Source organism: Paramisgurnus dabryanus, chromosome 14 (assembly GCF_030506205.2).
Source record: "Paramisgurnus dabryanus chromosome 14, PD_genome_1.1, whole genome shotgun sequence".
NCBI classification, from domain to species: Eukaryota; Metazoa; Chordata; class Actinopteri; order Cypriniformes; family Cobitidae; genus Paramisgurnus; species Paramisgurnus dabryanus.
The window spans coordinates 9,590,568-9,617,749 of record NC_133350.1 but is presented as its reverse complement, the minus strand read 5'-3'; the positions used below and the strand labels follow the sequence as shown (position 1 = coordinate 9,617,749).

Here is a 27,182-nt window from a genome sequence, read left to right as displayed (position 1 = left end):
AAAAAATTGCTTTAAATTGTGGTACACAGTATCTAGTTGCGGTTTAAGTATACATGAATGCTAAAAAAGATTTTCTTCAGACCTTACATATAACATTGCTTGTCACTCTTTTTATTTTAGGTCGTACTTTTAGCCTTTAGTAGTTTGATATAAAAGCAAAGACAGAATAACAAATAACATCTCATAAGTCTCAAAAGCACGAGACGGATTTGAGCAGAGGAATGTTTTATAAGATAGATAGAAAGCAAAATACAAAATGACATGACACATCCGAGATCTAAAAGATACCGACTTTAGCAGGAACCTGTGACGGCACAAACACAACCCCTATCATCTTGAAATCAATAGACCACTGACAGAGCATAATTGCATATCAAGGTCTTCATCATTTTGAAACTACAGCATGAAGCCACTGCACAACAATTACAAACTGTTGTTGGCCACTGGAGAAAAACCTCTCATGTCATTATTGTTTTATCTTCACGTATATGACAGGCTACATCAAATCATTTCGACGAGTGGCTGTTTACAGCAAACTGGCATAATTTGTACCCCTACAGAGTCTTATTATTCTTTAGGGATTTGTGTGCTAACTAATAAAAGACAAAGCCTAAACCAATCACGCCCTTCCTCGTGACATCTTGCCAGTGGGCCACTTTAACAGAGGACACACCAATCAGAGATTGTGTGTTCACACGGACACACTGACACATTGAAAACCGCATCACAGTATCGCAGTTGTAGACTATTGCTCATGAAGAGGGCGACCGTTTCTTTATGCTCCTGACATTACCTGTCATTTCTTTGTGCTAAATTAAAATGAGATGTTTGTATAACAAAAACGCTGAAACCTTTTCGCATATAAATATAAATTCTGACCAGAATGTGATCCAGTCTGTGAAAACCCACCTATAGTCAAGTAAATAGGTGAAATCATTTGATGCTCCTAATCTCAAAATTAGATTATAAAACTTTAGCCAGGATTTTACAGACAGCGTCACAAATGAGTTTTACAACATTTCTTAAATGAATAAACTAGTAATAGGGTGACCATACGTGCCATTTTCCCCGGACACGTCCTGGACAGGATTTCGGGTGCGTCCTTCGGAAGTCACATTTGTCGACCGCATACGTCATTGAGGTTCTCACATTTCAATTAAAAGCATTATAAAATTAACATTTATTTCTCTTAAGACATACAAATTCTTATCATGAAATGTAACAGTTGCTTTTCTGAAATATGCGGCGATTTGTTGACGTATGAGGTCGACAAATGCAACTTTGAGGACGCACCCGAAATCCTGGCTGGAAAATTGGCACGCATGGTCACCCTTACTAGTAATTATAGTAAATAAATGACCATTGTATTATCTTACAGTAAATGATACATAAAACATCTGTTTAAGAGTAAAAAGTGAAAAAGGATTAATTTTCATTTATGCAATTGGCAGATGCTTTTTTACCCTTACGGTTTTAGACTTACAGTGTATTCAAGCTATATATTTATATCAGTATATTAGTTACATATTAGAATGTAACCAAATACATGTATGTTGGTTATTGATGGAACTGACGTACCTATGTTACAGGTAAAAAGTCATCTAGTACGCTAAATGTAGGCTTGAGGTAAGGTTACATGTATTAGGTTATGTAATGTGGTATTACGTATTAAGATTATAGGAATCTGAGATGTATTAAAGTTGGATCATTACTTATTAGTTTGGTTGGTAATGTCTAGGGTAACATTTTTCAAAAAGGTTGTATTTGTTATGAGCAATATAGTTTTTCAGCATAATTGTTGTTAAAGGATTAGTCAATTTTCTTAAAAAAAAATCCAGATAATTTACTCACCACCATGTCATCCAAAATGTTGATGTCTTTCTTTGTTCAGTCAAGAAGAAATTATGATGTTGTTTTTTTTAGGAAAACATTCCAGGATTTTTCTCATTTTAATGGACTTTAATGGACCCCAACACTTAACACTTAACTCAACACTTAACAGTTTTTTTAATGTAGTTTCAAAGGACTCTAAACAATCCCAAACGAGGCATAAGGGTCTTATCTAGCGAAACGATTGTCATTTTTGACAATAAAAATAAAAAATATGCACTTTTTAACCACAACTTCTCGTCTATCTCCAGTTCTGTGATGCGCCAGCACGACCTCATATGTCGAAACTACTCCCCAGTGTTTATAAGTGTGGAGAAAGAGGACCGTTCCAATGTTGTTGTATGTGGAATGATAATAATTAATGTCTTTGTGTGAGTTTATTGTTTAAAATGGTCCACAAATGTGCGTTTCATATATGTAACACGTGACCTTTCCACGTTATAACGCAATTACATGAGGTCGCGCCGGAGATAGACGAGAAGTTGTGGTTTAAAAGTGCATATTTGTTATTTTTCTTGCCAAAAATGACAATCGTTTCGCCAGATAAGACTCTTATGCCTCGTTTGGGATCGTTTAGAGTCCTTTGAAACTCTGTTGAAAAAAAATGTTAAGTGTTGAGTTAAGTGTTGGGCTCCATTAAAGTCCATTAAAATGAGAAGAATCCTGGAATGTTTTCCTCAAAAAACATAATTTCTTCTCGGCTGAACAAAGATAAACATTAAAATTGTTTATTCAAGTCCATTAGCTTTACCTGATGTTCACACTTATAGTTCGATTTTAAAGATGTATTAGTAAATGCTGAAATGAACATGAACTAAGATTAATAAATACTGTAAAAGTATTGTTCATTGTTAGTTTACGATAGCTAATGCATAAACTAATGTTAACAAATACAATCTTATTTTAAAGTGGTACCAAGTTTGGTTATCAGGGTTACATTGGTTTGAGCAGTGGCTCTCAAACTGGGCCCCCCGCGCCGCAAGATTCCGTTTTATGACATTTTACACAAAACATTAATTTATCATAATTTAAGAATTTCAAGACGAAAAGTTTGAGAATCACTGAGTTAGGGTATAAATGCCTTCTTATTTATCATACACACCAGTGGATGTGTATATCTGCATACAATGTTTAAAAAAAACAATGTAGAGAAATATATGAAGAGTTTGGTGCCAAAACGCAATAAATCCATTGTGACTAATTCCGGTAAAAATTAGTTTTCTATACCAAGAAAGTGACAAGATGAAAACCACTATTTTTACTAATAACTTTCACATATCATCTTTAGGTTATAAAAACATAAAAAAATTCAAATCCATAATTTGATTTTCAAAGATTATTATAAAAACAAATATTTTTTTCTGCAAAATGCAATAAATCCATGACAAGTTTTTTTTTTCAAAATTCTATAAATCTATTGAATCAATGTATAAATGTGCATTCATCTTTGCTATGTTACATTCATTTAGTTGACTAGTGGTATACACTGACAAAAAAATAAACATTAATGGCATTAAAACAACACTTAATTTGTCATATTAACACTGTCATTGCTGCTGTCATCCTTGGGTTGTCGTCGCTGATTTTTTTTGACAGCGATCAGCTGTAAAATGTTTTGGTCCTGTTCGATTTTCGTTGGCTTCGAAAAAAATTCTGAAAAGTTTTTCATAAGATCCTCTGGGGTCAATGTGTTAGCATGACAAAAGCTTGATGCTGTCGTGTGAGAACAAACAACAGCCGGCATTTTTCCTTCGCCCTAGTGCCTCTCGCGTAAATTATTTGATTTTGATGGCTTACGTTTCTTCCCCATCACAGAAAACCGCCACATGTTTATCTATGCCATCAAAAGTATTATTTTGTTTTTGTTTGTTTTTTGAAGTACAAAGTAGATGAAGAAAACTAGGATTCTGTGTGTATTCATTGCGCCGTCATTATTGTTTACAACACGCTGGAATGGTGCGCTGTGATTTGTTAAGCGGATTTATTGCATTCTGCAGAAAAGGAGGACTGGCATTTATCGCGTTTTGGAAAAAAAGGGAGAAAAGATGACAGAATTACACGGCGGATATCCGATTTTGCGTAGAATTAAGAATTTACTTTTTAATACTGACCTGATACAATACTGATTTTGGCAGCGACTCTTTTTTTAATGAAAAATGTTCACACTTATAGTTCGATTTTAAAGATGTATTAGTAAATGCTGAAATGAACATGAACTAAGATTAATAAATACTGTAAAAGTATTGTTCATTGTTAGTTTACGATAGCTAATGCATAAACTAATGTTAACAAATACAATCTTATTTTAAAGTGGTACCAAGTTTGGTTATCAGGGTTACATTGGTTTGAGCAGTGGCTCTCAAACTGGGCCCCCCGCGCCGCAAGATTCCGTTTTATGACATTTTACACAAAACATTAATTTATCATAATTTAAGAATTTCAAGACGAAAAGTTTGAGAATCACTGAGTTAGGGTATAAATGCCTTCTTATTTATCATACACACCAGTGGATGTGTATATCTGCATACAATGTTTAAAAAAAACAATGTAGAGAAATATATGAAGAGTTTGGTGCCAAAACGCAATAAATCCATTGTGACTAATTCCGGTAAAAATTAGTTTTCTATACCAAGAAAGTGACAAGATGAAAACCACTATTTTTACTAATAACTTTCACATATCATCTTTAGGTTATAAAAACATAAAAAAATTCAAATCCATAATTTGATTTTCAAAGATTATTATAAAAACAAATATTTTTTTCTGCAAAATGCAATAAATCCATGACAAGTTTTTTTTTTCAAAATTCTATAAATCTATTGAATCAATGTATAAATGTGCATTCATCTTTGCTATGTTACATTCATTTAGTTGACTAGTGGTATACACTGACAAAAAAATAAACATTAATGGCATTAAAACAACACTTAATTTGTCATATTAACACTGTCATTGCTGCTGTCATCCTTGGGTTGTCGTCGCTGATTTTTTTTGACAGCGATCAGCTGTAAAATGTTTTGGTCCTGTTCGATTTTCGTTGGCTTCGAAAAAAATTCTGAAAAGTTTTTCATAAGATCCTCTGGGGTCAATGTGTTAGCATGACAAAAGCTTGATGCTGTCGTGTGAGAACAAACAACAGCCGGCATTTTTCCTTCGCCCTAGTGCCTCTCGCGTAAATTATTTGATTTTGATGGCTTACGTTTCTTCCCCATCACAGAAAACCGCCACATGTTTATCTATGCCATCAAAAGTATTATTTTGTTTTTGTTTGTTTTTTGAAGTACAAAGTAGATGAAGAAAACTAGGATTCTGTGTGTATTCATTGCGCCGTCATTATTGTTTACAACACGCTGGAATGGTGCGCTGTGATTTGTTAAGCGGATTTATTGCATTCTGCAGAAAAGGAGGACTGGCATTTATCGCGTTTTGGAAAAAAAGGGAGAAAAGATGACAGAATTACACGGCGGATATCCGATTTTGCGTAGAATTAAGAATTTACTTTTTAATACTGACCTGATACAATACTGATTTTGGCAGCGACTCTTTTTTTAATGACGTTTATCGCGTTTTGGAACCAAACTCTTTATATTCCTTAATATTTTTAACAATTTTTTATGGTGAGAAAAGAGGTGTTAGCTGTTCTGAGGGAGAATCAAATTGTTACAGTCAAACAAGGTTTACCTGTGATAAAGTGTGTGATAAAGTGTGTGATAAATAATGAATAATATTTAATATATCTAAAACTATATTTAAATGCATCATGGCTTATTAAAGGAAAGTTAAAGAGAAGAAATTATATGACTATAAGTAAATATTACAACCAACAAATGACCTCTGTTTTTTAAGTACATTAAAACACCTGTCAGAAAAAATGGTTAAAAAATTGTCCCTAGCGGTTACTAAGTTGGCTCCCTTTAAAAGAACTAAATTAAAGAGTTTATATTAGTACCTCAAAGATACATATTGTTTACCAAATGTAAACATATCTGTACCGAAATAGCTTTTTAAAGGGTACTGCCCCTGTGACAACGTGGGACCATTTTTTGACCATTTATTTCTGACGGCGCATGTATGAAAACCAGCTAAATGAACATCACTATGTGTGCGTATATACTTTACAATGGACCGTTATATTATCTAAAACATGTACAACGTGTGCCAATGGCTTTATAATACATTATATGAACACATCACTGTTCATGTGGCTAAAGCTACCAAGCAGTTTCGAGGTATTTGGTACATTTACCTACTCTGCTCCATTTATTGGGCCACATGTCTTAACCATTAGTTTTACAAGATTAATGTGGTCGCCTTTGTTGCTTCAGAATGCTGCAAAAGTATTTTACATATAAACCAACAGTGTGTTTGATCAAGCCATGACATGTCCGCGTAAAGGCAAAGCTAGATGTACTGGCTTTCGAAAAGCTAGATTTGAAAAAGCATGCTGGTCTTGGCGTTGTCTAATCTACAAAGGTTAGTAAGCTATTTACAGAAACTATACACTTGAAAAACATCTGACTGAAATGAAATGTGATTTTGAGGCCGTTGGTGACATCACCTGGCTGGTGAAAGACAGGTGGTACACAGATTAGAAGGGATATAGCAATATTTTGGCCAACAAAAATGGTATGAAATACGTTAGAAAATGAATTTTATAAACGTCTGCTATGATAATCTTTTCTGAAACATATAAGCAGATCTGTGCTAAAATTCCCAATCCTGGCTTAATGTAAGCATAAAACAGCTTTTTTCTTTTTAAGCAAGATTAGCAAAGTGGTCAAAGCCTTCAACACGAGTCACACCTTTGTGGATCAGTAAAAAACAGATGTTTGCAATGTTCCCAACTCTTTAAAGAGTGTGTGATGTGCTGTGGATTCGGTATTAGCATGCTAGCTGCTTATGTACAGTGTGCAGGATCAAAACTGGATCAAAAAGTGTGAGAGGTAGCGCGCTTAACCGCTTGGTTCTTCACTGGTGTCTGTGGCTGACGGCAGGGTGGATGAAGTGTCTCCGTTGCATCGCGATGTGGGATCTTGCTGTTCGGAAACCAAGGACGCGGTGGCATCTTTTGCCGCTTCTGGGTTGGTGCAAAGAGCTCCAGCACCGGGCGGCTCTGCACTTGCAGCTATATTCGATGCGGCCGCAGAGGCCTCTGGTGGAGCCTGAGGGTTTTCCTGGGTCCCTGCAGCGGGGTTCGCACCCGGTACGGTCGCTGTTGTTGTCTGATGCTCTGGTGCCCTCAGACGCTTCATCATGGTCGTGACTCGTACGGCTTTCTGTAAGGCAGTGGCAAGGCACATTTAATTTGGACAAACTTCACTTCTCAAAACAAAGTAATTTCTGCACCAATAAGTTACCTTCCACTTTGCTTTTGCAAAGTTCTTCTCGATTTGGGCGCACACGTTTTCTTTTATGTTCTTGTCTGATGCGGCATTTCCTGAAATCCTGAAAAGCAAAAAGGACGACTTTAACATATATTATAAATAGAATATAACAAGCTTATTTTAACAAAATTAAATGTCTATATACATTTATTAATACTGGAAGTACTATACCATTCATGGCTGATGGCCTCTTGAGCAGTTAGTCTCTGGTCCTGATCTACCTCCATAAGACGTGACACTAGATTTTTAGCTGCATGGAAATGAATGGAAAACATAACTATGCGAAAATTCACGTAATTAAAAAATCAAGTTTTACATGAGGAAGGCTTCTGCACTACACAGTACATCATTCATAAAAAGTACCGGATTCTGAAATGTCATCCCAGTATGGAGAGTCAAACTCGTAGTCTCCAGCCAGAATCTTCCGGAAGAGGTTCTTGTCATGATTTTCATAATCATCTTCATCCATTTCATCATAGAATGGAGGATTTCCAGAAAGCCTGTGCACGGGTGAAATCATCGCATTGTCTGGTTAATGGTAGTCTCAGAAACAGATGGTATGCCCACGGACAGCCCTTCGGCTGTCTGATACTACACACAAACTTGCCATTGTACGCGGCAAAATATAATAGACAGAAATGTCAGACCACAAAGTCTACACACATTTATCTTTTCATTGTTATCTAAAGTATACTTTCAAGTAGACCAGATCAAAGATTTGACACATTCAAATGAATGTATTTCTTGCAAAGCATTCCTGGTGGGTTTTAGTTTAGTTTCTTGGGAGGAAAAAAAATGTGGCCCAACCTGGCAAATTGAGTTGGAATTAGCTATTTTCAAAAATGAGTAATTTATATTTGACATTCTTTATTAAAAAAAACAAACATTAAAAATGTATGATTGTTGGAATTTGAAGATTTCAAGATTTCACAAGATTTTGGCCATAGCTGTAACCCTTCTAGCCACAAACAGTTAATTCCCCTTGGCTCATTTAGGGCTCTATTTTACACCCGGCGCAATGCAGCGCAATGCGCGACGCAAGTGTCTTTCGCTAGTTTCCACCCTAATTTTCACGTTTAGCGCCGCGTTGTTTAAATAGCAAATGCATTTGCGCCCCCTTTTGCGCCCATGGGCGTTCTGGTCTGAAAATGAGGTGTGTTCAGGCGCATTGTTGGCGCGTTGCTATTTTGAGGCAACTAAAATAGACTACGCCATTGACCAACAAAAACCTGGTCTAAAGTCTAAAGTCAATGGCGCAATGTGTTTTATGTTATTTAAAGAGCGCATTAGTAAAATGCGCCTATACACGGGAGGACAACGCGGGTTTGCTTATCACAAGGTACATGAATGCGCAGCAGCACAAAAATGCTTTTAAATATGAAAGATTAAAGGATTGAATGTAAAAGATTATTATTGAGTCTCTTGGACATAAATGAGGACTAATTATGAGACGTTAGAAGGCACAAAGAGCTGCTTCACCTGCAGCCTGGTAAGTAAATAAATGCTTTGCTTTGAACAAATGCGTCTGTTTTTAAATGTTTTTTTTTATGCTACCTCACGGATTTATTGTATATGATTGTATTGTATATGAAACCTGTGGATATGGTGAGAAGAGAAACATTTTTAAATAATGCTTAAAAAAACTCTACCGCTGTCCAAAGTGCTGAAACGCGCATAGAGCCGTTTGTAAATTCTTTATCTCCTGTTTGTTACAAATAAAGTATTTTTAGAGTACAAACCTTATCTTACATACTTGTAAATTATTTTTTGGTGATATTGGATAGCCATACATTTAAAGCAATTAAAAGCCTGCTTTTTTACTTCCATGACTAAAAGAAAACGGGTTTTAAAGGTTTTAATAAAACAATTTCAATACAAGTGGGAAAACAACATAATTATTTAACATTAATCTTAAACTGGGGATCTTCTTCCTCCGCTTAGTTTTTCAGTTTACAAAGTTCGTCATCTAAATAGGGATTAGACATAGCGCCAGAGCAACTGGCTTTTGAAGAGGATGAGAGCTGTGACTCTCATTGGATTACTGCACGTTACGCCCAAAATACTCCCATTTCAATAGGACCTACCCTTTTCGACCATGCGCTCGGCGCAAAAACCATTTTTCCCGTCGTTAAATTAGCAAAAGTGGATTCGGACACGCCCATTTACACGTTGCGCTGTGCGCTTTAGACAATGCGCTTAGATCGTTAAAATAGGGCCCTTAGAGTCCATGTTTTTACTACTGTAGCGATTTTAAAGGAGGGGCTTATGATAATTAATAATTAATTATATTAATTATTAATATTTTAAGAACATTCTCCACCATCCCACTTAAAGGAAACAAACATAAGCTCAAATGTAAAAGACTTACAATGGATTGCAATCAATTATAAGTATGTGGATCAAATAAAGGTCTTGGGTGTCTGGCCAACACTCATCCAGCAAATGTTAAGTAAGACACTATAGATAATATTAGGATATGGCTCTCTTGGCTAAGGAGATGAATATCCTAAAATTGATCCAACAGCTTTAAGAGCAGGTAGCGATACCTTTAATGATTAGTGACTTTTGAAGAAACCTACCCATATTTGAGAGGTGACAAAAAAAGAACTAATGAAGGTAGGATGAAAGTTTTTTTTTTTTTAAAGCAGAGGGTCTGTTCTTTCATTTGATATATTGTATGTTTATATATTTAAAGAAGAGCATTTTCTGGGAGGCATTAAACTTTTGTGAAAATCATGAAAAAAGCTGGCAGGGAAAGAGTTAATAACTCTTTTAACATCAAGCAAGTCCTGTACTTTATTTTCTAATTCCTGCATGTTTTAAAACCAAAATGTTTGACGTGCAAGTGGATGCACGCATCTTTGTATTAGGTTTGGGATTTAGGAAAGTACACCTCTCAGAAAACGTACAAATAAAAATAACTTTAGATGTTTAATGACTATTTAAAGCATTGGGGTCGCGAGTGCCTAATGTACTTATTTTTAAACCTCATAATCAACATTTATACTCTTTTTCGCCTGTAGCTCAAAATTTTGACAGCAAGGGTCACAAATGTTAACTTACAGTATGTACATGATCACACCAAGAGCCCAGCAGTCCACAGGTCGCCCGTATCTCTGTCTCCCAACAACTTCTGGGGCTGAAGAAATAAGACAATAAACCAAATCATTTTTGGAACCTTTTTGGTTACCATAGTCTGCTATTTTAATTTTAAACTTATTATGATCATACAGTTTTCAGAAAATCATGTTGCTCTCTATAAAAAATGAAAAACAACAATACCATCTGCTGCATGCCCCCCGTGAGCTTTTAAAAAGGGGTTTGTCTGTTTTGAAGAGTGTCTTACCCAGATACTCTGGGGTTCCGCAGGGCTCCTTGATGAGTCCATTTTCTAGTTTTGCCAGATGGAAATCACTGATGACTATTTTCGAATGTTTCAGTCGGTTGTAGTACACGAGATTCTCAAGCTAGAGGAAATAAGAATGACATGCTAGTCCCTTTTGTCAAAACAGACAAAATACAACATTAGATTATAAATTTAATGAACGCTATAAATGAAATAATAAACGTTACACAACAGTAGTGAGATAACGAGAAAACAATTATCATTTATGATTTAATATAATAGTAAGTATATTACAATGGTTTGGTTAAAATCCAGAAAAATTTTGAAAACTGTGCTCCACAATTCAGTACTACATAGTTCACGTCTTCGCAACGCGTTTTACCCATACATTTTAACATTTATAATGTGTTTTTTAAACAAATCTCTGAAATTACTTTACACAGACTTTAGGTTGTGTTGCTAGTGACCACCTATAGCATAGACACTGTACCTTTAGGTTCCTATGAACAATCTTCTGGCTATGTAGGTAAGCCACAGCTTCCATCACCTGTCTGATCACATTGCTGGTGTCTCTCTCAGAGTAATAGCCTTGATCTAATATCCAGTCAAACACCTCTCGACCTGTAGCTCTGTAAGTCAGGACAAAAGGCCATTAAAGCAAACCAACAACACATTTTTCCAAAGCAACTCACAGTGCACTTTAAAAGTGCCTTGAAGAATCGACCTTCAGACTACCACCCGACTACCATTAACAGCATAACATGTACGTATTGTGTTTTTTAAGTGGACACAACATGCTGAGTGGATATTTCTGTGAAAATCCAAATTATTCACATCATCGCACCCTCAAAAGATTTACTTGCACATCAAATCGGCCAATCCATGTCGCAGGGACACTGTACAGCAGGGGCTGGGTATTACGATAATAAATGCAAATCCAAACAGACAGGTAAGAGTGTGACAAAGGCTCTGTGGTAAAATCAAGCTATATACAGTCTGTGCTCAGGGTTTATTTCTGATGTCTCTGCTGTTTTGGTCTCATGTGTCAATACAAAGAGCAGAAGAACTTTAATGCTACATGTCATGACGTGGGCTAGTGGATTTTTGTTTCTTCTGAGGGTCCCTGAGCTTTAACATTTACATTTATGCATTTGGCAGACCCTTTAATCTGAAGTGACATATGGTGCATTCAAGCTATAAAGTGTGTGCGTTCCTTTGGAAAGGTACTTTTGCACTGCTAAACTTTGAAACTGCTCTACAGTACGCTCAGACCATACACCATAGACCTTATACATCACATCAAACCACACAATATACATAACACTGAAGAACCGTTTCATTTAATGAACATATGTCTATACTTACAGCTCAAGGAAGAGGTAGTACTCTTTCCTCGTCTCATAGACATCCACCAGCTGGAGGATATTAGGGTGTTTCACCCTGTTGAAGACAGATTAACATTAAGAGAGTTTGTCGCACACATTTCACATATAGCAGATGTAGCAGATATGGATTCTACTTAAAACATTTCGCATTGCAAAAATTAATTAAAAGGCCCATATTTTGTGGCTAAAAAGCACATTATTTTGTGGATTTGGTGTTATACAATGTGTTAGCGTGGTTTATGGTTTAAAAAAAAATAATATTTTCCACATACATATTTTAGCACCTCTAAGTCGTGCCCATCTGTAACAAGTTGTTTTGTACAAGCTCAACATTCTGAGAAAGTGCGGTGTGTGAACCTATTGTAACTCTCGCATTTTAATCGTCAGTATCATATTCATTAAATATGACAACATCGGCTACTTACAGGATGTCAGTCAGAAGAACCAGAATGTACTTGCAAAGTTGGAATTGCTCCACTTTTTAGACAAAGCCTTTGTACATCCAGCCTTATAACAAACCCGTGTTTATAAAACCCTTTTGTCCTTTTGTAAAATGTGCAGTCGCTAAAACAACTATGTCCACGGCTTTTCAGCGCAAGTCGTGTAGTGCAAATATTTAAAAGAATCTCAGGGCAATTTGTGCATATTTTACAAGTTGGCGTATTCGTATTAATTTGTACAATCACATTCGTAAATTTTGTATGATTTGCTTCAGCCTCCGTGACGTTGGGGTTAGGGGTGGGGTTTCTTTATGGTTTTTATTCATCATAATCATAGATATTTGTACGCCACTTCAAACAAATTCACACAAATAAGCCAACTGTTAAATACGTACAAATTACCGTAAGATCAGGCTCTCTTCAGCAATTCAAATCATAATTAAACATACCTGTTCAGATTAGCATATACAGTACATCATAACCTGCATCATATTTGACGTTATGGTCTCAGTGTTGTTGTTATTTATGGTCTAAAGTTTTTATTAATGTAATATCTTGATTTATTTAACCATTTGATTTTAGTACTGATAAAATGGTTGGGTTTGTCTTTTTCTATTTTTGTTCTGTAAGGCGTCCTTGGGTGTCTCGAAAGGCACAAATAACAAATCAAATATATTATTTGCAGTGGCAGATCTACACGAAGGCCAAGGGTGGCCCCTGCCACTGTAGACATGTCCCTGGCCACCCCTGTGGCCACCCCGTGCTGACCAAATAAAAAAGAATAAATTTATTTTGATTTTACACGCGACTAACATTACAACTAATGCGACGCAACGTTCTACACAGGCAAATTAGAGCGGCGCACCCAGTCACTGTAGCCGCCCTGCGGGTGCTGTTTGGCGAGTGTCTCAATTCGTTCCCAATCTCCCGATGTTGTGAATGTGTATGCAGGTTTGGGCACTGGTAAGGACTCTAAGCTCACTTGACATTGGGACACTGTTCACTTGTTCTCCTGTGACGTGGCTGCTAAAGCGCGTTGTGATCATTCACAGCTGTTACTCATCAACAACCGCCAAAACCAACATCTCGCTAACTTTGCATAAAATTGGAGGAATATAATTTAATGTTACATACAAAAATATTTACAATTTGTAAATTTGTTGTTTTTTGTAGATTACCGTACCTTAAGGACCTACGTTGTTAGAAAAAAGTCAAAATATCTACCCTAGCTGTCAGTGGGGCAGCAACCTTTAAAAAGGTAATTGTTTGGACCATTAGGTACAGATATGTAAACATTTAGTACCAATATGTACCTTTGAGATACTAATATGTATTTTTGAGGTACTAATAAGCTCTCTTTGGTCCCAGAATGTACTTCTGAGGTACTAAAATGAAATCCTTATGTGCAAAGCTGTACTTTTTGAAAGGGGACAGCCCCAGTGACACAAAAGGTGCAGTTTTGTACCTTTTTTTTCTGACAGTGTAGAAATGTGTGTTTATATGTAAACTAAAACAAACGTTTGTCTTTTTAAAAGTTTGCATTTCATAAAGTTTATCGAGTAGGCTCGCATAATTTTCGGTTGGAGGGCTTTAGAAAAGAGTCCAGCTCCTCTTTTGCACCTGCACTCACTCTTGTATTAAATAAATATTTATATGATTGTAATGTAAAATAATTTTAAGGGGTGGTTTCACGTAAAGGCATTAGACTAGTCCTAGACTAAAATAAATGTAAGAGCAGTCCGAACTGAAAACAACTTGCAATGCCATCTTAAAATATATCAGTGCCCTTTGTTTTGCTTCAAAATGCACACAAGTAATGTTTTTAGTAAAGGCATGTTTGTTAAAACTAGTTATATTTCCTAATTAAACTAAAGCCTTGTCCTGTCTTAAACTAATTCCTGTAACCACCCCTATAACATTTAAATATCATTTCTTGCCATTTTTTATGTGCCCCTCTGGTAAAACACTGGCCCCTCCTTGGCACCCCTAGTGAAATTTGTCTAGTACCGCCATTGATTATTTTTTTATTAATATTAATATATATTTTATATATTTTTGGTATAATCCAAACAATCTTAATAGTTTTATTAGTACAAACACAAGTCACAATTCAGCATTGATAATCATATTTGAAAAAAAGATTACTTCCCTTTGAAATAGCAACTTTCTCTTTTTAACTTAGTTAAAAATTAACTTAGCTTTCCAATTAATGTTTGACCATGGAAAATAAATCAGGCCACTGTATTAATCTGCAGATTGAAGGCACTTTATGTGTGTTTATGCAATCAAAAGAGAAGGGCAACTAAAGGTGAACTCATAAGAAATGCTCAGTCTAAAAATGACTTTATATCTATGTGTTATTTATGAGCTGATGTGATTTGTTAGGAGGGACAGAAACGCATAACTGCAGTATCAAAGTGCCATTAGAGATCTTGATGATGCGCTTATGGTAGATAAATCTCCTGGAGGTGCATACGTAAGTAGACAATCTTTCAGACCTTGCTCAATAAAAGATTAACAAATTACATCATTTGCAAAGTAAATTGATTTGCAAAGTTGCAGAGTTTTTATTATTAAATAACTTTTTTCATTAAAATATTATTTGAATCAATTTTACAGTAGTGAACGTCAGCACAAAGATCTGTTTTTACAGTGCACAAATCATCCTGGAGGGAAAAGAGAGCCTAATGGAGCTTTACTTTTCATTATTCGCAAATGAAAAGTAAAAAAATATGATCTTTGCGATCTTAAATCAGATGAAATCTCAAACTATGATTCTAAAGGTGTAGACTATGATGCATTTTAAGAAGGAAAACGTTCGTAACTCACATCTTCAGGATAACAATCTCATTCTTCGCAGCCTTCCTCACTTTCCTTCCATCTTTTTTGAGGAATTTTTTGCAGGTGTACATTTTCAGCGTGTTCTTATCCTTTGCTCTGAAGATCTCACAGAACTCCTCCCTTGAAAAGAAATCAATTTTACATTAGGCTTTAATCTAAAGAGGTCATTCAAGGTTCAAACTCATGACCATTGTGTTGGTACTGCTTTGCTACCAGTTGACCTACCAGTTAATTACATTTTTTGTTAGACTAATGTTAAAGGGATAGTTCACCAAAAATGAAAATTCTGTCATCATCTACTATCTCTCATGTTGTTATAAACCTGTAGGGTCAAGATGTGACGTTAATTATTTTGTGTCCGTATGGATAAATTAAATGTAATAACATTTCAAAATAAATGTACAGATTTCTTGCATACATTCTCTTTTTTTTGAGGACCAAGTCTAAAATTTCTGGTTTTATTTCATTTTGAATGAATATTTGGGGGATAATTGCAAAAATGTCAATGTGGTGTAACCGGTCTGTTTCAATTGGTTTAACAACTTTTTATTAAAATCTAAATATATTTATAACATTTAATGTGAAATAAAATATAATCATCTAGTTAAGTGTAATATGAATTTTTTTACATACATTTTTACATAATTTGTCAAAGATTATTTAGAAATTACTTAGCTGTTTTCAGCATATGTCAGGACAAATATTACAAAAACGCATTACAATTTACATTTTGAAATAACTAATAAAATGATATTTTAAAATTATTTTTTTATTATTAAAGGGCGTGTTGCAGGTTAACCACCACTGTCGATTAATGGGTACATAAATCACTCAAGATATGTGTATAATTTTTAAAATGTCTCAAAAATGGTCTTAAAGAACACTTTTTTTACGTTTTTGGTATTAACGTTTTTTTTTACGCAATTTTGCGATGACGTCACGTTGGGTAGAAGTGGAGAAAGCCTCAGCCAGAGCCATAGAGATAGATGAGACATTTATTGCTGTTTAATACTTACGTATACAATTTGGAAATCATATATACATCGTAGGAAATATATAATGTGTTATACTGCAAAGTTACCATGCTAATTATTATTTATGATATCTGTGGAGATAAATAAAACTTCGCAAATCTGCTGATTTGATCCATTCATGTCCTGACCACCAGGCTAGAGATTTTTAAACATCCTTAATCCACACTTACTAGTCTATCAAATAATATCTCAAATATATTGTTTTGTGAAATAAAAGGATGCTTTGTTATATTGTTTATGCGATTATAACGAATCACACGATCATTTTATACGCAGCAGTCAGCAGCTGCAGCACACTCGGATCCGACCGCATACATACTGTAATAAACAGGCGTTCGGCGGCTTTTTACATCACGACAGACTATGCCATTTGAGGAGGAACCGCTCATTGATCACCGTATTTTTATAAATCCTGTACATGTTTGGACCTGCGAACAGGTTGAGCACTTTCATATACTTTGTTGAGCAGAGAGGCTGCACTTTGACCAGCGGGCTGCGGGAACCGGCGCACATCACGCCGCCAGACGGTGTTGTTAACTCGAAACGTATAACTATTATCAGATCGACCCACAGGGAAAGTCCCGACTCTCTCGATTGCCATTCCGCTACTGGCTGTAAGAAAGTGAGTGCGTTTGGGTCGCTGGTCCCCGCGAACAGATGTGACGTGCCTCACTCACCTTCCAGGATTAGAGACATGCTGCCAAAACCGTTTGTGCTGAAGATCGCATAAAGTTACACCCATTTCAGGCAGGATCATGGACCCCCTCAAGCCAGCATGCACGAGTATGTTAATTGTTTGTTTACTTTCTACACGAAGATATGCTAACGTTATGCTATCTGGCTGTCTGCCTATCTCTCTATACTAGCCTATCCATCTGCCTGTCTGTCTTTCTGTCTGTCTGTCTGTCTGTCTATCTATCTATCTATAATCTGCGCTATCAAAACTGTACTTTACTCGTCTTTCAATGCGGCTTTGGTAAATTCTCTCCCCAGCGTGACGTCATACAGTGCGTTGTGGGGGAAAGGAGAATCATTGCAAACCGCTGTACTTTTTCATACTTTTTCGGGTTTTGTGATACCCAACAACATAAAATACAATGGATAACACTTTAAATGGTTATTACACACAAGCAAGTTGCACAAATTTGTAAAAAAAAAAACCTGCAACACGCACTTTAAGCTTATCTGCTATCAAGGTGGATAAAATATTTAATATTTCTAATACTTTTGCACAATTGGCGGTTACACCATTTGACATTTTCAGGTCCATTCGGTCTTAAATTTCATAAAAATGGTGCAAATGTAATTTTTTATTGCATACAATTACCATAAATACACCATGTGCATTGAAATAAACCGATGCATGCTTTTAAAAAAAGTTTAAAAAATTTTGAATTTCTCATCTTGCCAAACCGTTTTTGTCACTGACCCACAAATTTCTTTATTCTGATGAACCTGAAGAAAGATATTTTGATTCATGTTTGTAACCAAACCGTTTGTAAGCCCCATTCACTTCCATAGTGAAATAAAGAGTACTATGGAAGTGAATGGGGCTCACAAACGATTTAATTACAAACATTAAATATTGTTCTTCAGGTTCATCAGAACAAAGAAATGTATACAGGTTTGTAAATGAGAGTGAGTAAATGATGACAAAATTTTCATTTTTGAGTGAACTACCCCCCTTTAAGGCCAACGACCAAATAAGAAACAATTATCAAGTCAAATATTCTCATGTAGGAATATCTAACATGCCGAAATGAAGGGAAGGAATTATATATCTATCAAAATGTACTTACGATTTAACAATCTGCCCCAGATCATATTTGTCTGTGATTTCTGTAGGACTGCTGTAGTCCTTCTTTTCACCAGGTTTTAAACAGCTGAATGGCATGGCCCACCCTGCCCTCCAGAGAGAGAGAGAGAGAGAGAGAGAGAGAGAGAGAGAGAGAGAGATTAGGGTATGGAGCAAGTAATCAAAGCTGGTAATTTATTGTTCATTGTGTGAATATACATTAGACGACCCCTTCAAGGAATTTTTCATTATTATGCATAATTACAATCTAGTACAAAACAGATTATTTAAGGTAAAGCAGTCAGAGGGAGTAAATGCAGAGAGAGCGAGAGAGAGAGAGAGAGAGAGTGTAAATTCCCTCTGTTAAACATATCCCTCTGCTTATGTAGTATGGAGTCAGGATAGAGAGAAACTGTGTGATCATGGTCAAAGGAAAGTGAAGATGAAGACAAATGTAAAGTCTTTGTGAGATTTTAACCACACTTACAAACTTAAATCACTTCTCTTCTCCCCAGCCAGGATAAATTCAATTAGACAGCACTCTCTCGCTCGCTCTGTTGCTGCAAGTGGGACTAGTTTATAGCCAGACTAATTGGCAAAAGATGTGTTTGTACTTATGAAAACTTACATTGCACGCAGAGAAAATTAAGAACTAAATAACTTCTGGATTTCTGCTGAGTAGAGATTTCCCACAATTTACCTGAATAAACAACAATTACAAGTTGTGCAGATTAACATATATTATAATACTAAATTTGATGGCGTAGTCATATTAAAACAGCTGTAAACAAAGTTGGTCTTTAATCTAGATGCTAACATAAGCATACATTTAACTAAATGGAATTTTGTCTGTTTCACCACACAGCCAAAAACTCCACACAAACTTAAATACAAAAAACAATATATTTGTATAGAAACCGACAACAAGAATTGTATTCGTTCTGTATCCCCTTTCACTTTGTGAATTCGCCTGCCATTTGTGCTGATTTCAGATCGGTAAAAACGGTACGTCACTGAGTATATTGCTTCAGAGTCCCGACTGGCAGTGCAAATGCAACCAGGAAAATTATACTGGGGAATATTAAGTTAAATTAAAGGCAGGGTCTCTGATTTGATCCAGAAACATTTTTAGTTATGCTGGTTAAAAGTCTCCTCACATCCTGATAGCAATCACTATGTTAAGTTGTTTTAATGTATTTGTAGAAATTTATGTTATCTGTGAAAAGCGTAGGACCAAAAAATTTTCAACCAATCATAGATCTCCGTCGAATGGACGTTGCCTTTTTTGTCCCTCATCCGTAAGCGCAATTTGAATGCCATCGTGCAGCCTGTTCACGCAGACACTATACGTCATTGGGTCTGAAAGGGTCATTGCACTGTTTATTTTGGTAAGGTAGGTACACAATATGTTTGCATTTAGATGGATTCAGATATTCTACTTTGATGAAACATTGTGTTACTTATGAAATTTGTGTTCGTTTACGGATTAGTGTAACAATATAATTACTACGTCTACACAACCGAAAGTGTGCTTTAACTAATTCTGATGTAAACCAGTTGTTTATGTTGGTTATTTTGGTAATGTTATTCACTTTGTACTGCAAAGTTTTCTCACTGGTGATTGAGACATGAGATGTGGATGTCAGATCTGTGCGTGTTCATGTGTTTTAAAAGAGGCTTGACTTTGGATGGCGATTTGAATGGAGGGTGGAATCGTGATTTCATTACTAGTCAGCTACCGTTAACATTTTTCAAAATTAGATACCCTTCCTTTAAATAAGTACCTGAACTAAGTGGTCCGAAACCCCCTTTACATATTGTGGCTTTAAAGTCCCTGTGAACTGTAAGTCACGATTGACTTGGCTTCCGTGTTGTGACATATTTCTGAGTAAAACAGAATATCACGTGAGGAAAATAGTGGGCGTGGCTTGGTTTTCCACTGTGCTTTGATTGGATATAGAAAAATAGGAATTGCATTCAGAAATGGAACTGGCAGTTGGAGGAGGCGGAGTTAACAGATGTTCCCGCCCAAGCCGTCTAGCTGACGTCATTAGAGAATGATCATCATAAGAGGAAAGTACATTTTCAGATTTTGATTGAAGTTTATGAGGGCACATGAATAAAAAAATGACTTACACTAATAATTTTTTTATAATAAACACTGTTATTTTACATTAAAAAAGAAAAATTGTCAGTTTTGATTTCATTGGGACTTTATTTAAGGCCTGACTCACCGTTTTTTGTTTCTGATGCATTTTAGTGCTCTTCTTTTGCTGACTGTCATTTATTTTATTTTTTGGCACTATGTGAAGTTCTTCTGCTGTGCCCTTAAAGCACATTTATAGCACATTCTACACTGTAAAAAGTGAAACATTTGATTAACCTAATAAAATTGGAGTAACCATTCACAATAAAGATTTTACATTGATCTAATGTTCAGAAACCATTCAGTTCAAACTAATTTTTTGCATTTCATGCAAACTCTTTTCTGAATTTGGTGTAAATCAAATATTTTAAATTGGCTTAAATAAAAAAAAATCAGTCTATATAATATTATCTCTATTACATTATGCTAGGTCACGCTCGCCTGTAAACCTGGCTATAGGTAAAACGGTGACAGTCACCTTATAAAAACTGAACTACCTTATAAAAATTATAGTGTGAGTGCCGAAATAAAGGGAAAGGATAACGCAGACGTGCAATTTTGGTTAATTCCCCCTTACCTGAAAAACGGGTCCTGTTCGCGTTGTTCAGCAGATAACCGTCGACTCGGTCTCTCCCAGAATAATTCTCTCGAGTTTTTATCTGTGCGCATGCGCAAAACGTGCTTAATCTTATAAAAGCAGTTTGATCGAATCTATAATTTGAATTTCATTGTTATGTTATAAATTATATTGTATCAATCTAATAAAAGTAGTTTGATCGAATGTAAAATTTGAATTTCATTGTTATGTTGTAATTTATATTGTATCAATCTAATAAAAGTCGTTTGATCGAATGTATAATTTGAATTTCATTGTTATGTTATAATTTATATTGTATCAATCTAATAAAAGTCGTTTGATCGAATTTATAATTTGAATTTCATTGTTATGTTATAATTTTATATTGTATCAATCTAATAAAATAGATTGAAAGACACCTACAAATTAAAAAATGTAATTTTTCTTAACAATCTAATAAGTTTAGGCTATTGGAATGAACAAAATTACATTAAACGAAAAACAGCCATGTTTTACTTTTTACAGTGTATCCACATCCGTATGCTTTGATATTATAAACAAAGCATAAAGGGCCATTTGGTATGAGCACAACAGCATGCACACACAGTATATGCAGAATTGTCATTTATGAATCCGGCTTGCTCATCTTTGGTAGAGGAAGATATGGAGATCAATAATCTAAGATGTTTTACAGACGCCTGTGACCACCAGCCAATACCTTTAGAGACATTCTGCTGACTACGCTTAGAAAAAAGATTCATCTGGCACCCTTGATACATTTTTTCCTTATTTGTGCATGACGTGCCGATAAAATTTTGCCTCAAATCAATGAGCTTAACAGAGCAATCTCAGTTGAGAAAAAGGAAGAATAAGTACAGTGAAAAAAAATGATGATTCTGTTGGTGTAAAATCATCTGGTGTCACTAATAAGACTATAACAAGAATATAACATTATGTTACTGAATAATTAAAAAGTTTGGTTCCAAAACGAGATATCTCTGTTTTTACAAAAATTTGATTGTGCATTCCAATTAATATATATATATATTTTTATTTAAGGCTTCATAACTAAAAAGATACAGCTAAGTAATAAAACGCAATAAAAAACTCTTTAATTATTTTTCAAGAACAGCCACATGAACATCTCATTTAGGATATTAGTAAAGTCATATTTGGGATGATCGAATAGTGAGTTTAATTATTTTGGTGAATTATTATGTTAAATCTGGCAAATGAAGCTACATGCTGAGGTGACTTATTAGGTAAATTATACATCAGATAAAGTTCCAATTCCAAATAAAATATAAATGAAATCATGGTATACTGTGTAATGTAATTCATCAATTCTGCACTGTATTTACTGTAAATTATGATAAAACAACACATTTCAGACCATGTGATTTGTCTTCGATTTGCCAGCCTAGTTTTATCTCTCATATAATCCAATTACAATGAAGTAATTTATAACACAGTTTGCATAATTGCAAGACCAGTTTATATCCAAACACAGCAGAATCCAAAAAGCATTTATCTCTCTTTTCATGACATGCACCTCTGTGTAACAAGCAAAGAACTTAATTGCCTAAAAACTTGGGGAAGCAAAAAGAACGACAGAGGGGGAAAGGGAGGGAGAGCAAAAAAGAGCACAGCATGGTAGTGCATTCTGCAACATCATCATCACCATCTCATTACTGGCTCTCGAAAGGAATCAGGCGATCCAGAACTTAACTCAAAACAAGAACTTCTAAGAAAAAGAAATGAAAGCTCCTTGGTTATCTCAAGGGCACTGTGACTGCTAATTAAACCCTGCGTCTGATACATTAGACTGTGTTTCAACCTTTCTCCAGACCATAGAGAAATAGAGACTGGGAGCGTGAGTGATCATAATCTCATACACTGTAAAAAATCCAATTAATGAAATGTTGGACGGGCAAAAACATATAAGTTAAACCAATTTTTTTGTTTGAGCTAGTTGAGAAGACATATTATTTTAAATCTAGATAAATCTGTGTTTAAAACATTAAATGAATGGTTATTTTCAAATCCAGTCAACATTCAGAATGGATTGTGTTGACTGAACTAATAAAGACAAATCAGGTAAATATGTGGACTTATGACAGCTATGGTTCCTGACAACAAAATGCTCCTAATATTACAGTTATTTGGTCACAAAATGTAATTGTAAGAGTTGTTCAGGCGTGAATGTATGTGCTTAAAGTTTAAATATGCGGTCGGTTAATAAAGATAGCGTCTATTTAAAGGTGTGCTCCGACACTTTCGGACGGAGATTAGCTCCATATGAGCTCCATATGAGCTCCAGAAAATCACCGGCGCTTAAGCGCTCACACCCCGCCCAGCGCAGCCTCGCCTCGGCAAGCGCATCAGAAATCGACTGCTGGCTCTGATATCTCTGTGGCGTTTAAACGTGATTTAATTCATTTTAATTTCTCATACTTAACAATGAAATGGTTATGTTTTAAATCATATTTTAGGATTGCACTTAATTGATATCGCTGTTGAGTGATGTTTCATATCTTTTACATTTGTTATAACCGGACTGCATGCGAATTTGAACTTCAGAGCTGAAGGAGCGGGTGGAGAAATAGTCCCAATATTATACAATCACCAGAGCAATATAATACAATCTTAAATAAAACTTAAATATACCCGTGTGTGTACCCGTGTGCGCGCTCGCTTGCGCGCGCATACGCGCGACCCACTCGCAAGCGTGTGTGTATGTACAGTATGTGCGTGAGTTTTTAATTTAAAATGTCTTAACTCGGAAGGATCTGGATCACAGGTCATTTCATCTGAGATCAATCCGCACCTAACAGCAGGAATCACTCACTGTTTTACACAAGGACACAAGTCATCAGCCGTTTCCTCAAGTTCACGTCAGGTAAGTGTTTGTAAATAAATGTTAATTTTAGACTATATTAAATTGGCAAAGACGCAAATACGCAACGTTTTTGTAAAGATATAAGTTATATAAAGGTGTGTTATGTTATGTGTCCGAGTTAAAGTGGAGCTATTTTAGTTAACGTTACCGGACAGGGTTAAGGACTCTTAATTATAATTGGGACATTTTTACAAACAAACCTTATAAAATACAACACTGGCGTGCATTTTGAGACAAAACAATAGCACTCATATGTTAAGAGATGTCAGTATTTTAGTCAGTGATAAGCCCTGTCTGAGAAAACCGCCCAATAGTGTTTAATTCAATTACATGTGATGTCTGAGGGAAATTTGGCAATTTTAGGGTATAAAGTCTTTCACTGTCAAGCTTTATTATATTAAACATCTATGTATGTGTGTGTGTATTTATATTCCTCTGTTTATCAAACCAGAGATGATGTGGAGAGAGGCAGACCAGAGGGTTACATGGCGAAAGAAGTTAAATGGCCCTGGAGATGTTCTGACTGACTTTGGAGTGCTTTTTGGACTGTTTTATGCCTTCTATTAAGAGAAGACTTAATTCTGTATGTTCAGTCTGTATGATAAGTGAATAAAGCTTTTGTTTTTATGTGACTGAAGTTAATTATTTGTTAACAACACCAGCATAAATTATTTGATAAATAATTTAAAAAAGTTTATTATAAATATCCAAATAATAAATATTAATTGAAGTAAAACATAAAACATTGAGTAAATACTTACATTTTAATTGACAGAGTATTTACTGTAAGTTTTTAAAGATTCAACTGATTAAAACATTTTAGTTGAATGAACTATAAAGCTGGTTGAGCAAACATACTTTTTTATATTTGAGTCAAGTTTGGGCCAACTAAAAAACATCAATCCAGGAAACACTTTGGAGTCAGAAATTGAGTGAACGTAAAATTACTGTGGAACTAGTTACTTAAAAATAATTCATTGAGCCAACAATTTATTTTTTACAGTGTATAGGGAATTACAGAATGTTGTGAAGATTGATAAAAAGAAACAGAAATTGAAAAAGAGGAGATGATAGTAATCATTATTCGCATCAGCATAAGTTTCTCTCAAGAAAAAGGGGCTCAGAGCTCATAAATGACCATCTTGTGTATCCTATGTATGCATAATTACACAATCCATGGTAGTTCTGTGCTGGCACAATCCCTGCCTCCCTCTATCAATCCCATCTGCCTTCAGTTTGTAGATCCGTGACATCGGTTTGGCCTGAGAACAGGCCGAGACAGAGATCGCAGGGCTTGTGATGACACAGATTGATTTACAGCAGGTGGGTTCAGATATCTGATCTCAAGACGCCGTGAGAGATTTTCACACACTGGGCAGGGTCAGAAATTAACTAGGATTTGAGAATATGCCATCAAAAATGACTCAGAAATTTAAAGCGTAGGAGCCAGAAATGCTCCCATAGTGACTCCCTTTGTTTTTTAATCTGTTATTTGACATTTGACGATTCATAATATTTTGCTCTAGGCCATTCTAGTTATTGGTGTAGTGCAGGTATACTGACCTGTAGCTCACAGATACCTCTATTCTCTCTATTTCTCTGTACAGTATGTCTTAAAGAAGTGTGTTGTTAAATGTTTAGCTAAAACAATAAAAACAATTAAGAAATTGACTTTGAACCATCATTTGTACACAATTGTAGGGTAAACAATTGCGATTGCTTTTTTTAAAGGTGCAGTGTGTAAATTTTAGCGGCATCTAGTGGTTAGGTTGCGAATTACAACTAATGGCTCAGTCCACTGCTCACCCCTCACTTTTGAAACGCATAGAGAAGCTACAGTAGCTTCCACCGGACAAACATGTCATCTTCGGAGACAACTTATGGCGCTTTTCCATTGCATAGTACCCCACGGTTTAGTTTAGTTTGGGTCGGGTCAGCTTACTTTTGGGAGCTTTTCCATTGGGTGCAGTATGAAGTACCCGATACTTTTTTTCGTACCACCTCAGTTGGGGTTCCAAGCGACCCGAGCTGATACCAAACGTGACGCGAAAACACTGTAGATCACTGATTGGTCTGAGAGAATCGTCACGTCATCGCTATAATGTAAATATTAGCTTTAGCTTACTGCTAGCATGCGCTGTCTCAAGCAAACATGTTGTTATCTGTGTTCTGCTATAAGTTTCCAAACACCCTTTAGCGATGAAAAACATCCGCAGGTTGAGAATCCGGGACACCATATCAGTTTTTTCCAGACTTGCAGTTTGTGGCGGCACATTCGCGACGTGCACGTCCGCATTATATATGCTTAAATGCAACTTGAATGAGGCTCAGCGGAGCGCCGTCGACTGACGCCACGGGTCGGGTGTTTGAACAGAAACTGTCATGTGAGACAGAGGTAGTTATTAACGCGATGTGCAAACATCTATTTGTGGTGGCCAATTTTAATTTTGTGGCAGACTGAGAAATAATTGAATGTATGGGAATGTACAACAACGCTCTCACGTGTATGATGTCACAGCAGTAGGCAGCGTAAATATAACGACACGCCTATAATCCCTCCCACTCCGAAGTGATACTAAACTCGATGGAAAAGCTAACCACGCCAAAGTGAGGTGAGCTGACCCGACCCAAACTAAACTAAACCGTGGGGTACTATGCAATGAAAAAGCGCCATTAGTAAAAAAGTTTGTCCGTTAAGGGCTTGTCTAGAAACATGGCGGCACAAAATGGCGACTTCCATGTAAGGGGACCCTCCATATGTAGATAAAAACGTCTCATTCTAGAATCTAAGGTAATAAAAAACAACAGTTTATTATGAAAGGTCTTCATACACCTCTGATAATATAGTTTTGTATATTATTTTGCATTTCTGTCAAGAGATTTTTCTAAAAATTACACACTGCACCTTTAAGTGTTGTGAGCATTTGTAAATTTTAATTTAATTCACATAGCAAAATGCAGCACCAGCTGAGAAAATGTCAATGGGAAGTACTAGTCATTGTTTTGCTGATTTTAAACAATGAATCACAACAAATAATGTGCGTTATAGGGTAGGTAAAATAGAACAAACTTTACTCTTCCACTGGCAAATACTTTTTCTCTGTTTAATATTAGGACTGGCTGCAGAAAATTCAACTGATTGTATAAATAGATATATTTGAAATCCAGAGTGCAGATATTGCCTTACTGTATCATATAATATAATTTAAGGTTGGACTGAAGACTATTTGGTGCCGAGAAGAATAAAGCATCTGGTCAACAGTGTTCAGTTTCTGGATGCTCACTAAACAATCATAACTCTTTGCTCCAAGCAATATGAACTGTGGGCATCACTGTCAAACTGTTGAAATTTCATGTCTAGTCTTAGATCTCATCTTTAGACAGCTTATTGGCACATTTTTACTTTCATATACCTATGAAGAGGAAAGAAAGGTCTGCTGTCTAT

The 27,182-nt window shown here is 35.7% G+C and overlaps 1 protein-coding gene across 2 annotated transcripts in view; it reads right to left on the bottom strand.

Moving 5' to 3' along the window:
* Window positions 1-5,590: 5,590 nt before the first annotated feature.
* Window positions 5,591-27,182, bottom strand: part of camkvb (CaM kinase-like vesicle-associated b) — a 41,505-nt gene continuing 19,913 nt past the window's right edge. Inside the window, exons 2-11 of one of the 2 annotated variants that reach the window (XM_065240976.1) lie at window positions 18,120-18,227; window positions 15,275-15,406; window positions 11,986-12,060; window positions 11,111-11,249; window positions 10,621-10,741; window positions 10,338-10,413; window positions 7,638-7,774; window positions 7,446-7,524; window positions 7,248-7,335; window positions 5,591-7,166 (exon numbers count right to left, since the gene is read on the bottom strand). In XM_065240976.1, the coding sequence (XP_065097048.1) occupies window positions 6,843-7,166; window positions 7,248-7,335; window positions 7,446-7,524; window positions 7,638-7,774; window positions 10,338-10,413; window positions 10,621-10,741; window positions 11,111-11,249; window positions 11,986-12,060; window positions 15,275-15,406; window positions 18,120-18,214 (1,266 nt within the window). In that variant the 5' untranslated portion in view covers window positions 18,215-18,227 and the 3' untranslated portion in view covers window positions 5,591-6,842. The remainder of the gene's footprint in view (window positions 7,167-7,247; window positions 7,336-7,445; window positions 7,525-7,637; window positions 7,775-10,337; window positions 10,414-10,620; window positions 10,742-11,110; window positions 11,250-11,985; window positions 12,061-15,274; window positions 15,407-18,119; window positions 18,228-27,182) is intronic. The other variant, XM_065240975.1, reaches the window with a different exon arrangement.